The following is a 15,382-nucleotide window of genomic DNA, read 5'->3' as shown; positions in this document are numbered from 1 at the left end:
ATGAATTCTTCTAACAAACCCGTTTGTACGGTCGCATTGGGCTGCACCTTTGATAGGATTTTCGAGATTGAAATTCCCTTTGATTTACCTTCTGGGTTGTCCAAAATAGTCGGTTCCTGCAATGGGTTGTTGTGTCTCGCCACTTTGACTAATGTTATATATTTGTGGAACCCCAGCGCTAGAAAATTCAAGAGGTTGCCTGATTCTTGCTTAGGAAATTTGGGTGTTGTTACACTCGGATTTGCTTATCATTCGGAGAACAATGACTACAAGGTTTTAAGGGTTTCGTGTTGTCCTTGGATAAGATCGAATGTGCCTGATGACATTGAGGTGTACGTTCGGATTCATGGAGAAGGGTTGGAATGTCATTGAGAGCTGATAGGTCACAAACTGAATGATCCCTTGTGATAGAAATTAATTAATTAGCCAAGTTATTAATTAATCAATTTATCATGCAAACACGTGGCAGCACAAACAAATCACCAACAAACTAAATATGCAACGGAAAATAAATAACATGGTGATTTGTTTACGAATGGGGAAAATCTAACGGCAAAAACCCCACCGGGTGATTTTCAAGTCACCATTCCCGAAACTCCACTATTATCACAACAAGCGGTTACAAGTAAAGGAATCCAAATACCTTACCAACCTACAGTTGAACCCTTACCCCAATACCCAATTAGACTTGTTCTATAGTGACAGTTCCCCTTTCAGATGCACGACTCCCAGTACATGACTAACCAATTGCGCGAATCCCAGTACGCGATTTCAATCACCAACTAAGAAGGTTGTTGGTTGCAAAGTTCTTCAGTTCATCCATACGATGAAGATCAAGAAGATGCTTGGTTACAAAACCCTACGGTGCACATACACAGCAACTTCTTCAAGAGAAAGAGATGAACTAGGGTAAGAACTTCGTCTCCAGTCACAATTTGCTTGAATAGAGTTTGCTCAAAACTTGTGCAACTTGTAAACTCTTTGACGACCCTTAAACTGATCCTTTTATATGTCTAGGATTAGGAGAAACGAAAGCCCAAAGACACATTCACGGTCCCCAAGAAAATCATATTGGAATTCTGAAAATCTTAAGTCTCGACAGATAGCAGGTGTCAAGTAGCTGTCGAGCACACCGAATGTAGAACAGTTTCCTTAAACTCGATAGATGCAGCTATCGAGATTTAATGATTTTGCACTCTGAACTTGTTTTCTTGAACAGACTTGAAGACTTCAATACTTGATCTTGAAACAAGGTTTCTTGAAGTATTTAAAGACAACCTAAATCTACCCAAATACAAGTAAAGTGCGTTTTGTCAAAGGATAAGCCAATTACATAAAATTGTGACATATGTTCTTAACATGTGAAACACATATGTCCTAACAAGAGCCAATGTTAAGGCATTTGATAATAGTTTTCTTTTGCCAACTCCATTGGTTAGTGGAGCTTTGCACTGGATCTCACGTGTCGTAGAAGGAGAAGAGGAGTGTAAGGTTGAAGCGATTATGTCATTTGATGTCAATAGTGAGGAATTTAGAATGTTAAGAATGCCTGATGGTGCTATGTCAATAGTGAGATTTCAGACATGTCTTGCATTATTCAAGGGGAATCTGGCTTTCCTTACATTTGGACAAAGTGAACAACGTGGTGGCTACCAATACTCCATCTGGGTGATGAAGGAGTATGGCGTGCTTGAGTCTTAGAATAAACTCTTTGTTGTACCACTTGAGAGATTAGCTATTTGCATTGCCTTCACTATGTGTGGTTCACTTTTGACTCTCTGCCTCAGGACCAACAATCAAGAACAGAAGTTTGTTTTATTTGACACCGAAACTCTACATGGGAAGGATTTTGATATCCAACAACCTTTATGTGTAGCTACCTTCATGGAGAGCCTTGCTTTACTTGATGGAGCAAACATGGTGTCTTACTAAGTGGATGGTGGCATGCATATTATAAGTGAAGTCCCTAGTGGTATGGACTATGGATGAAGTTTCCTTTAGTAGTAGGCACAATAGTATTGTGAAAAGCTTAATTTCAGTCCTAGGTTTACAATATCCTTTTGTGGCTATTATCATATTATATATTAGTATATGATATTTCTCTGTGGATGTTTGTCGTGCACAAATCTAGATTTGGCAATGTAAGTAGAAAACAATACTTGGCCAACATAATCCTTATTTGCTTACATGTCCCTTTGGTAGTGTTAAAAAGATCTAGATTATGGCTCTCTTGAGTACAATTTAAAAGAAGAAATAACCAAAAAAAGAGGAGAGAATAAAGACAGCTCTAAAAGTGAGAATTATGAAAAGTAGTAGCCAAGTGCTTTTTTAGTGAGCATGTTACCATTCCAAGGTCTTGTTCTTACTTCCCTATTTCAAGCTACATGGTCTTTTGTTTGTTTCAGTAGTACAGTTAACTATAATATTGGCAGTAATAAGCCAATTTATATGAAAGAGAGTCTGTCCCTAGATATGTGATCCTGCCATATTATTACAAGGTCTTGTTCTTAATTCCCTGGCTCAGGCGGCATTGTCTGTTGTTTATTTCTGCTGTATATTTACCCTTAATATTGACAATAAGAAGCTAATTTATATGACACAGAGTCTGTCTGTCCCAAGATATGTGATCCTGCTATTTTATTATATCTTTAGAGTCTTAGAGATTTATATATATAAGGAATGCTATTATCTCATGCTTAGATGGGTTCAATCACATGTTTTTCATTCATTGGATGTGGATCAACTAGTTTAGTTGCCTAAATGTTGTGTTTCTGTTAGTACTTTTGTGTTCATTTTCCTAAAGAAATATGCTATGGTTTCACTAGACTTGTTTGGTTGGAGTAGAAGAATTTAAAGGCATATATAGCTGTTAGGTTGTGAGCTACATCAAATGTGTTTCCTGAACTTTCGTTTGGTTGGACAAGAAGAATTGAGGGGTATGTACAGTTGTTAGCTTGTCGAATACATTGGCATTGAGACAGGCATCAGTGGGAGTTTAAATTAACTTACAAGTATTTTTAATGATGCATGCAAACATCTCTGTTTTAAGTTAACAATCCATGAAATAGAATGCTTATGGTTATATATTTGACCTCTTGCATGGAAATCCAATAGTCATCCTTGTTCTTGCACACACTTTAAAATTGGTTCTATCTACACGTTCTTGCTGTCACCATCTTGATTTTTTGAACTTGATACAGTACTTCCGATTCTTAAACTCTCCATCTCTAATCTCTATCGGATACTGTTATCAACTGTTGCACTTTTTCCATTTTTTTCGATAGAATATATATCTAGATCTATTCAAATGTGCATTTCAACAAAACTGAGTTTACATTGTCTGCTTTATGGCCAACTAAAGCAGAAAAGTGTACTTTTGAGTGAACAATTCTATATCGGCTCCTATTTATGTTATTGTTTATATTTTATTTCCTACTAGATTAAAATTGGACTTTTTGTAATCCCCATAACAATGTGGCAGATTGTGCTAATTGGTGGAGTTCTTGAACATAGGATGCTACTTTTATGAACTTATTCTCTCAAAAAATAGACTAATCCCATCCTCACCATTTTTTTTATTTTCAAGTATCAATTGGACAACCATGATATTAAAAACAATAGAGGTGGGTTGTTTTTTGAATTGTTTATGGCAAGCCAAAGCATGAAATAGTGTCTGGGAAGTGGTAACTAGGTTCTATGTAGGCATTTTTGAGTAAGTACTTTGATATGATATGAAAGTCAAAATATTTGTTCTTGACATTTTATCCTTTTGTAATCCCCTTCATAGAGTGGTGCGTTAGTCTAGTTGATGGTGTTTAAGTTACTTTAGCAACAAAATCAACTTACTTGCCTAGAATGATGTCATTTGATGCCAATGGAGAGAAATTCGGAGAGATAGCACTCCCTGCAGAAAGTATTCAATCATCCCATTGGATCACACTACCTCTTGCTGTTGTAGATGACTTGCAAGTGGAACATCTTGAATTGTACAAGGAAAATTTTGCTTTGATTGTTTGGGTGAGCTATACATTGTTTGGGTGATGAGATAGTTTGGTCTGCATGAATCATAGTCATAGAGTAAGCATCTTTTTTTGTGCAATTGGAAAATGTTCTAGACTTTTTCCTTTTGCACTAGTCTTGGTGTACTTTTGGTTCAAAGAGCAAGTCGCTGCTTAGGTTGGCGAGAAAAATTTAAATTTATCACTCTCTCATGTATTTTCCTGACTAATTGGGCTGATCATAACACAAATGAAAAGGAGAATTTGCGAAAAATTGGATAATTATTATGTGTACGAACTTACTGGATCTTGAAACTCTACATGAGAAGGATCTTGGTATTCTAGCTTTTCCAGCTTTGCCTGCTACTTTTGTGGAGAGGATTGCGTTACTTGATGTAGAAAATATGATATTTGGATAAGAGGTGTCATTATTTGCAACTCAAGCTGTGATTGAGGAATACTAAATGCTCCTTTTCTTTTGTAGAAGGCATGAAAGTAATGGTCTAATGTGGAAGGGAAAAATTATCCATGGCTTAATATGAGATTTAAGAATTGTGATCTTGCATGTCAATGTGCTACTTATATAAATTTGTTTTAAAAATGGTCTTAATTTAGATTAAAATACATTTTTTATAAGTATGAATAATTTTAATTTAGATTTAAAGACTTTCTACTTGAAGGATCACTAAACTCAACATTTTGTTTATGCTTGTTTATGTACTATTATTTTCTTTTGAACTTATTAAAATCATGAAAATTCTTGAGAAAATTGGTCAAATTTCTTTAGATATCTTTTAACCAATTTTGTTTGTTTTTAGAAATTTATTTGTTATTTTTAATAAATATAAAATTAATTATAACATTATCACGATTCTACTTTGGTTAAAAGCCCAGTTTGGCCCTAAAACCTTGAATCTCTTCTTTTTTATCTCTCTTCTTCTTCTTTTTTTCTCTTTTTTTTTTCCTAAACAGTTTGGTTTTTTAACCATTGGTTGCAATTTTGCATAAAAACAGATTTAGCAAACATTTTACCTTCGGTGTATGCAGTTGCCTTGGAGAATAGGAAAATTATTTAATTTCAATGGAGTTCATGAATTTTTGTAGACAATAAATCAACAAAATATTTCAAGAATCAAAGACACCTCAATAAGATGCTTACATGGTATGCTTCTTGTATGGAATAGACCTGCTGTGTTGTTAAACATAACTCTGGTGCTTCTAATCGAGTTGCTAATTCTCTATTTCGTAGGACTACTTTACTAGTTACCGTAAGTAATGAAGTTGTTGGTATTAAATGTTTGAAGAAATTAAATGAAGCTAACAAATCTGGTGCTTCTAATCAAGTTACTAAAAGCAACTAGTGGTGTTGAAGATCGAGTTTGGATCGAGTTTACTAGGATGAAGACTGAAACAACCAAATGGGATGAATAAAGAAATTTGAAGGTTAAAAAAAAAAATCTGATTATGCACGAGGCATGTGATAAGGCTAGGGATACTATATAATTATCCTCTACGTTTATAGGTCATCTTGCTCTTGGTATTTTACTTTTTATTTTTTAGACATTAATAGCTGGGACTGAGGTATTTGAACTTGAATGTCTCGATTAAAAACTCCAAAGTGATGTCATTTGAACTATAAAACTCTAGACATCTTGCTATTGATTCCAAGATTTTTTTTTCTTTTTTTAAATGCAAGCTCTAGCTCTATAATTGGCACAATTGTGAAATTTTTTTCTAATAAGATATGTAAATTTTTGAGAGTAACTTGCTTTGACAAAAGACTGAAAGGCCAAGCTTGGTGTAATTGTCTTTTCTTGGATTTACAAATTACTTAGCTCTTGTGAGGGGAATCTCTGCTCACGAATGTATCTAGGTGTAGATTGAAGATGGTCCCAAGTTCTTTAATTTCAGTCAAACTCTGTTTAGCCATACAATAAAATTGCCGTTTTAAGTTTTGACTCCTTAAAAAAGGGGTTTGATGCCCATATCCAAATCAGAATCTTGCCAAAATATCCTTCTTTTCAAACTAATCTTTGTGTTAATGTATATTATGTTATGGGCTTTAGGCCCAGCTAGTTTACTTGTATAGCACACTTGTACTTGTACTACACTTTACTTGTACCGCACATATATGCTTACTTATACTGCACACATATGCCTCCTATATATAAAGGCACTCATGTATATTCTTTGATTATGAAATACAATACAATCATTCAGTATTTCTAACATGGTATTAGAGCTACTGCTCTGACCTTTTCTTAGCAGTCTTGTCTTTATTGGTGTTACTCCACTCTCAACATCGCTTCCGCCATCACAACAGTCGCCGCAACCTCTCGCTGTTGAACCTCCAACATCTTCTAGCCGTTCTCTTTGGATTCCGAACCTGCAACCGCTGTCGTTAAGGAGTCCAACACCGCACAGATCACTGCACATGTCATCCCGCCGCGAATATTGCTTCGATCACATTTCTGGAGGTATCACTGAGATCGTCTTGAACCGATCTACCCGTCGGTGAAAGCCTCGCAATCATCGGAGCCAGCATGCGCCCTCATGCGCCGCCAGAAGTTTCTGCGTCAGCGCCCCACGTGCCACACATGTCGTCCTCAGTTCACGCTGATGTCACCCGTGACGTCATCTACACCACGTTAGCCCTAGCTGCGTCAACATCCAGTCATCTGTTGACGTCATCGCCACATCATCTTGGTGACGTCATCTACCGACCGTTGACTTTTCTCCAGGGTTGACTTTTGCTGTCCAGGTTCTTTTTACCCAGTTTTTTGCGTAGATTTCATTTTTCTAGTCTATTTTTGCATATTGTCTCTCTAAATGGATAAAAATGATGTTTTTCTTCCTCGCCCCATCAATACTATATTGAAGGGGAACAAGAATTACTTATCTTGGTCTCAAGCTATGCGCAGTTTTCTTAAGAGTCGCATGCTCTAGCATTACTACACTAGTACAATCACCATTCCTATCAAGGGAGCAAGTGAAGAAGATGCTGTCTTCCTTGGTCGCATGATTGAATGGGATAGTCACAACCATATGATCCTCACATGGATTCAGAACACTTCCATTCCCTCCATCTCCAATCTGTTGGGTAGCTTTGATGATGCAAAATCAGTAGCTTTGATGATGCAAAATCAGCATGGGATATGTTGGCCAAAAGGTACTCCGCTACTCACGGATCCATGAAATATCAGTTAGTGGTTGAATTGTATCAACTCAGGCAAGAACCAGGGCAATCCATCAATGACTACTATGATCAATTTCGCTTCATTTGTGACCAAATTGACCTTTCTAATCCAAATTGGGCATGCTCAAAGGATGCTCAGCAATATACTTTCATTACAGATGAATTTCGCCTCTATGAATTCCTAATGTCACTTCACAAGGACTTTGAGTCCATTCGAGGACAGCTCTTAAATCGTAGTCCTACTCCCTCTCTTGATACTACTGTGAACGAGTTGGTTAGAGAAGAAACTCGTTTTGCAACCCTTCAAGCTCAGAATAAGCTCAATGTTTTGGCTATTATTCCTCCACTCATAGAGCAACCTCAGCAATCTGGTGATTCCTTTGACTCTAGCAATCGTCGCAAGTAGACCAACAAAAAGTTCTACAATTATTACAAGCGTCCTGACCACACCATTGAGACTTGTTACCGTCGTAACAAATCTACTGCTGTTGCTGCTAACACTGAGCCTACTCCGCCGATGGCTTCCATCTCAGCTGGGTCCCAATCTTCTGGATCCACTATCAACCTCTCCCCCATTGAACTATAGGAGATCATAGCTCAGGCTGTTCGTATGGCTGGTAATGCATCTCTTTCCACTGCTCTCTCAATTCTACCCAGTAAGTCTCAAACATGGCTATTTGATTCTGCCTGTTGAAATCACATGACACCTCACTCGTCCTTATTCCTCAAACTTAACCCTGCACCACATCCTCTAAATATTCATATAGCTAATGGTTCCACCATGCATGAGAATAGTCTAGGTTTTGTTTCGACCTCTAACCTCTCTATTCCTAGAGTCTTCCATGTACCTAACCTATCCTATAATTTGTGTTCTGTGGGACAATTAGCTGAACTAGGTTATCGCCTTATTTTTTACTATTCTGGGTGCATTGTGCAGGATCCAAGGATGGGATAGAAGCTTAGGACTGATCCTAGAGTTGGGCGTATGTTTCCCGTGGACAATCTTCATCTTCCACCTGTTGCTCCTGTTTCTGTTACTGCTGCAACTGCTGCAGTTTCTTCCTTACCATCTCTCGCACTTTGGCATTCTCGTCTTGGTTATGCACCATCTTCTCGGGTACAACAGTTAGCTTCTAAGGGTCTGTTGGGTTCTGTGTCCAAAGACAATTTTGATTGTACTTCATGTCAATTAGGAAAACAGCCACTTTGCCTTTCAATAACAATGAATCCATTTCTAATAGTATTTTTGAGTTAATTCATTCTAATGTTTGGGGACCTTCTCCTGTTACTATTATTGGTGGATCTCGATATTTTGTTGTTTTTATTGATGATTATTCTCGTTATAGTTGGATCTTTCCTATGAAATCTCATTCTGAAATTTTACCAATATACAGCAACTTTGCAAAAATGGTTGAAACACAATTCTCCAAATGTATCAAAACTTTTTGATCTGATAATGCTCTTAAATATACTCAATATGCGTTTCAAGCTCTGTTACATTCCTATGGCATTGTACATCATCTAACTTGTCCAAGTACCTCTAAGCAAAATGGTCGAGCTTAAAGAAAACTTCGTCATATTCTTGAAACTGTTCATGCTCTTCTTCTTTCTGCCAAAGTTCCTGCCCTATTTTGGGGTGAAGCTGCTCTTCATGCTGTTCATGCGATTAATCGCATTCCAAGCATTGTCATCCATAATCAGACTCCGTATGAGCGTCTGTTTGGGTCACCCCCTGACTATCATCATCTTCGCTCCTTTGGATCTGCCTGTTTCGTTCTCCTTCAACCTCATGAGCACAACAAACTTAAGCCTCAATCTAGACTTTGTTGTTTACTTGGTTATGGCGAAACTCAAAAAGGGTATAGGTGTTATGATCCTGTCTCTCATCATCTTCGTGTTTCTCGTAATGTTGTCTTTTGGGAACACCGATTGTTTGTTGAATTTTCTCACTTTCATTCTTCCCTAACTACCTTCTCTGTTTTAGAAATATTTTCAGATGAGTCTCCTGTTCCTTCTACAAATACTTTTGATCTTCCTTTGAACTTCTCTCCAGATATTTTTTATACTTCTCCTAGACAGGTCGAAGATGAACAGGTTGATGACGAGCTACCCCACCTTGAGCCTGGATTCCCTGCTCCTGTTCCGCCTAAAGATCCTCCACAAGACATTCCACCTAGCCACTCAACCCGGGTAAGATCCATTTCTCCACATTTACTTGACTATCATTGTTACACTGCCCTTGCTACTCTTCATGAGCCTCAGACCTATCGTGAGGCCTCCACTGACCCTTTATGGCAGATTGCAATGAAAGAGGAACTTGATACATTAACCAAAAATCATACTTGGGATCTGATCACTCTCCCTTCTAGACAGTTTGTAGTTGGTTATAAGTGGATCTATAAGATCAAGACTCGCTCTGATGGGTCCATTGAGCGTTACAAGGCTCGTCTTGTTGCAAAAAGTTTTACACAGGAGTATGGGATTGATTATGAAGAAACCTTTGCTCCAGTGGCTCGTATCTCATCTGTTCGTGCCTTCTTAATTGTTGCTGCTGCTGGTAAATGGGATCTTTTTCAGATGGATGTTAAAAATGCCTTCCTTAATGGGGATCTGAGTGAAGAAGTCTATATGCCACCTCCTCCTGGTCTCTCTATTGAATCAAACAAGGTTTGTCACCTTCGACGTGCACTTTATGGCCTTAAACAAGCTCCACGAGCTTGGTTTGCCAAGTTCAACTCCACTATCTTTCGCTTGGGTTACACTGCCAGTCCATATGATTCTGCATTATTTCTTCATCTCATTGATAAAGGCACCATTTTGCTTCTTCTTCTTCTATATGTGGATGATATGATCATAACTGGTGATGACCTCAGTGGCATTCAAGAACTCAAGGGTTTCTCAGTCAACAGTTTGAGATGAAAGATCTTGGACATCTCAGCTATTCCTTGGGTCTTGAAATTACTCATTCCACAGATGGTCTCTATATTACTCAAGCCAAGTATGTTTTTGACCTTTTGTCTCGAGCTGGACTCACTGATAGCAAAATTGTTGACACTCCAATTGAGTTTAATGCGCATTTGACACCCTCAAAGGGGAAACTATTGTCTAATCCATCTCTTTACAGACGATTGGTTGGCAGCCTAGTTTATCTCACAATTACTCGTCCAAACATCTCTTATGCTGTTCATCAGGTGAGCCAGTATCTGTTTGCTCTACGATTAACTCACTATGCTGCAGTTCTACGCATTCTTCGATACTTGAAGGGCACTCTCTTCCATGGCCTTTTCTACTTAGCTCAGTCTCCTTTTGTACTTCGTACATTCTCTGATGCTGATTGGGCAGGAGATCCCACTGATCGCAGGTCCACTATAGGTTATTATTTTCTCCTTGGTTCTTCCTTGATTTCTTGGTGAAGTAAGAAGCAAACTTTCGTGGCCCGCTCCAATACTGAAGCAGAATATCGTGCTCTTGCTGATACCACATCTGAGCTCTTTTGGCTACGATGGCTTCTTAAGAATTTGGGTGTGTCCACATCCTCTGCTACTCCCATTTATTGTGACAACCAGAATGCCATTCATATTGCTCACAATGATGTCTTCCATGAACGGACTAAACACATTGAGATTGATTGTCATTTTATCCGTTATCATCTTGTCCATGGTGCTCTCAAGCTTTTCTTTATCTCCTTCAATGATCAACTTGCAGATATCTTCACCAAGTCACTTCCTAAGGGACGCACTTGTGATTTGGTTGACAACCTCAAGCTGGTCTCACATCCACCTTGAGTTTGAGGGGGGCTGTTAATGTATATTATGTTATAGGCTTTAGGCCCAGCTAGTTTATTTGTATAGCACACTTGTACTTGTACTACACTTTACTTGTATCGCAAACATATGCTTACTTGTACTGCACACATATGCCTCCTATATATAAAGGCACTCATGTATATTCTTTGATTATGAAATACAATACAATCATTCAGTATTTCTAACACTCTAATATGTGCAAATTGCAATCATAGTAGAAGTTTGTTCTTACTATGAATCTTTTTTTGATGAGTATAAGAAGTCGTCTTTACAGTTACAAATATCTTAAATTCCTTTGCAGATCAAACACTTTCAGAGCACAACTCTTTATAAAGATCTTAAAATTCTTACTACTTTACCCTCTCTTTTCTTCTCTTCCACTTGAAAAATGTTCCAAAAGAGAGAACCTGCGATCCTCCATGGGCCTACAGGACGACTGTGAAGACCCCCACATGGGAAACTCCTTTTAAACTAGCCTATGGAAGTGAAACAGTCATACCTGCAGAAATACACATGGCTAACCACAGGGTGATGAAGTACAAGGATGAGGAAAATGAAGAACAACTTCGTCTCAATCTTGGTTTAATAGACGAGGTGAGGATGGATGCAAAACAAAGAACAACTAGGTATAAAAATCTCATGGCCAAACAATATGATGCAATGGTGAAACCTAGGTGCTTCAACATTAGGGACCTTGTCCTAAAAAGGGTCTCCTTAGCAACCAGAAATCCGGCCCATGGAAAACTAGAGCCTAATTGGGAAGGACCCTACAAGGTTATCAATTGCAAAAAGTAGAGATCATACTACTTGGAAGCTCTGAATGGACGAAAATTAGAGCACCCCTGGAATGTTGAGCATTTCAAAAGATATTATCAATGAAGTATCAGTATGGACGAGCATCATTCTGGACGAGCATCATCCTGGACGAAGTTTAAGTTATGTGTTACTTTCCTTATGTTGATTTATGTTTGTTGTTAGTGCTACGTGTTTTTAGTATTTTAATTCCTTAAAGTGCACTAGCTTTCGGCTTGTGCACTGTCTATGGATGTAATCATGATGGATGAAGTCATGAACTTAGTCCGTTTGTACATAAGTATTTTCAATTCCCTAAAGGCACCAGCTTCTAAGCATGTGCCATGCTTGTGGACAATGTTTATGTTATGTAAATACAATTTATTTGTGTTTGTTGTTAGAACTACATGTTTTTAGTATTTTAATTCCCTAAAGTGCACTAGCTTCCAGCTTGTGCACTGTCTATGGACGTAATCATGATGGACGAAGTTATGAACTTAGTCCGTTTGTACATAAGTATTTTCATTTCCCTAAAGGCACCAGCTTCTAAGCATGTGCCATGCTTGTGGACAATGTTTATGTTATGTAAATACAATTTGGGTTTCCAATGTATATAAAGTTGTGTGAATTTCCAATTTTCATATTGTTGAAGTTCTCATTAAAGCTAATCCACAAGAAGGCTAAAGGTGCAAGACGAGCAAAATCTCTGGACGCAGGAATGTAACGTCTATAAGCTTTCCTTAAATAAGGTAAAAGCAAAGTAAAATAAGCCTAAGGTATCTTCGTCTAATTAATGGACGAGGTAAAGTGTGCACGCAAAAATATTCAAAATCCATGGATAAATGTGACCAGCTAAACAATCCAATCTCTAGACAAATTTCATGTTTTGTGAAAAATGTAGAAAATTTTTCTATTGCTTATAGTGTCCTTATTTCTTTTAACCTAAAAAGCATAATATACAATTCAATCTTTGAGCGCATTTTTTTGACAATTCCTTCAGAGAGCTTCCCATTATAAAGTCATCCTACAATTTCTACAAACATCATATCATGAACCAGAAAAAATGGCGCATAACATACAACCAAAAAAAAAAACTATATATCATTACTTCCAAGTATATGTACAATATTACTAAGATATGTCACCAAAAACATGAATGTCATTCTATCAATTCTCTCTCAATTTCCTTAACTATTACCTCCTTTCTTTTCCATCTTTAAAAACCCAAATAACATTCACAAGAGTATTTCCATTTACTTTCATTTAATCAAAGAAAAAGAAGAAGAAGAAAAAAGTAAGCTAAAAGGACAATATTAAAAGGTATACTTGTTGGTTGGGGTTATTGGCAAGTGGTTAGGGTCTTCTTTATCTTATCAACATTTTGTTGTGTTTCCTCCTTTAGGCAAAAACAGAACCACAGGACAATACCATCAAACACACAGCAGCTTGTTCCTCCTCCTTCAACTTCCTCCTCCTCTGGCACCTCTGTTTCTTCATCACCGATGGTAACCTTTGCAGCAAGAAATCATTTCTCAAAGCCATTAATTTTCCTTCAAGAAATCATTTCCCAAAGCCATTAGTTTTCCTTCATATATATATATATATATATATATATATATATATATATATATATTTTTTTTTTTTTTTTTTTTTCAGTCCATAAAGCAGAAACTTATTAATTTTGTTGAGTGTCCCGAGGAAAAAAAGATTTTGCCACTGTTGTTATTTATTTATTTTTTGTAGTATTTAAATGTTATTAATGATTTTTTTTTTTTTTTTTAATTTTTACTGATGTTCATCCTATACACAAGTTATAGGGTCAGTCATACCATTTTTTTCCAAATTAATTCAAGAGCACATATGAAATTGAGCAATACTTAAAAAATTTTCACAACTTATTAAGCTGAAAAGTTATAATATAAATAATATCATTTTCAAATGAATTCATCATTAATACTACTTTTATTTATGCAGTAATCTTAGAAAAATTCACATCAACAATTGTAAAAATTTGTGTCACCAAATTTATTGTTTGAAATTTGGTTCAAGTGCCAAACCCCTTCACTTAGAAATTTGAAGGAAGTTGGTTTAAAAAGGAAAAAAAAATTGAAAGGAAGTTATGATTTTTTAGCCCAAAGAATGAGAAATATGAAAGCGATAAAGACTAAAGTGAACAAAAACTTAGTGAGCCAGCCCAAGTATAGAGTGAGTGGGCCACCCCTAATTTGGAATATCTTAACACAAATGTCCCAAGCCCAAACCCCAACCACCTTTTATATAGCTAAATCCTCAATATGTGGATGTGTACCAGCAAAATCTTTTTAACTTAAAAACTCTTTTAGACTCTCTAAGCAAAATCTGGAAAACTTTGCAGAAGGCCCATTGACTCTTTGTAGAAGGTCCAACAATGCCTATTCTGGCCCACCTCTAACTCCTCCAGCTCAGATCAGTGGTTATCCCTACTCTCCTCACCAAGCGCATGTGCTCAACTGTCCATCCTCCTTGCAGAAAATTCACATGGCGTTGAGGCTTTACTAGGTCCTTATTTTCGGCAATCTTTTGTTGAATATCACAGTATTCAATATTTTGAAATTGACTAATCTATGTCTTATTTACACTAAATGTATCACTTTTCGAAACCACTCCATCTAAAATTTTATGCCCAATGTTGCTCAGTTTACACTAAAGGTCCAGCAAATCACTTGATTTTTTAGGTTGTGTTTGAGAACTTCAATTTTGATTTGGATTTGGATTTTAAATTGATAGATTTGAAATCCAAGGGATTTCAAATCCATTGATTTTAGCAGTTATTTCAAATCCAAACATTTTAAAGGTTTAAAATCCTTGATCGATTTGTCAAATCAAAATTCTTGACTTTTTTTGAACTTCCCAAATAAATTATTTGGATTTTAATCAACCAAATCCAAATCCAAATACCCAAATCATGTCATCCAAACACACCCTTAGTATTCTCCCCAAAAAAATTTCCAGAACTTCTTAAAGTAGAAGAGTCCAACAATGTGACATACATCATCCAAAATATGAAGCCAATCAAACTCTAAGATGCATACTATAAGCCAATTAACAATGTGTCTGTTATCAGACCAAACCACCTTTCAAACCCAAGAAAAACCATAATAAAAGGCAAACAAAGGGTACCTACAAAAAATGTACATAACTCTATAGTAGAGAAGTCACTAAGAAAGTCCTCACAAATTTCATACACAATGATAAATTAATTCCACATTTCCACTTCTATCTTAACAAAAATTGCTACAACGATAAATAACAAAATGATGCCAAAAAAGTATAAAAATATACCTTAATATAAAAACATAACTTAATGCTTATTCCAATAGCAATAGCCTCAAAAAATGGACTCAATTTCAGGGAGGGAAAATACCATCAATGAAATTTTAAACTTTATCCCAATAACATACCAACCTTTCATCGGCAACAGTTTCAAACCAATCTTAGTCACATAATGTGACTCAGAATCATCCAAAAGTGGAAGTAATCAATGCCTTAATCTTCTTATGTACAATGAAAACTCAAAATTACAACAAAATAAAATACCCCATTTGATCAAA

General features: G+C 36.6%; 1 protein-coding gene across 1 annotated transcript; it reads left to right on the top strand.

The window, feature by feature from the left end:
- On the top strand, positions 1 to 1,701 carry LOC115980460 (F-box protein CPR1-like). Its single transcript, XM_031102708.1, has 2 exons — positions 1 to 356; positions 1,440 to 1,701. Exons 1-2 carry the CDS (start codon positions 1 to 3, stop codon positions 1,699 to 1,701), a joined length of 618 nt encoding a protein of 205 aa, XP_030958568.1.
- The last annotated feature ends 13,681 nt before the right edge of the window (positions 1,702 to 15,382 follow it).

This window comes from Quercus lobata, chromosome 3, assembly GCF_001633185.2.
Source record: "Quercus lobata isolate SW786 chromosome 3, ValleyOak3.0 Primary Assembly, whole genome shotgun sequence".
Classification (NCBI taxonomy): domain Eukaryota; kingdom Viridiplantae; phylum Streptophyta; class Magnoliopsida; order Fagales; family Fagaceae; genus Quercus; species Quercus lobata.
This window is presented reverse-complemented; position numbering and strand designations above follow the sequence as displayed.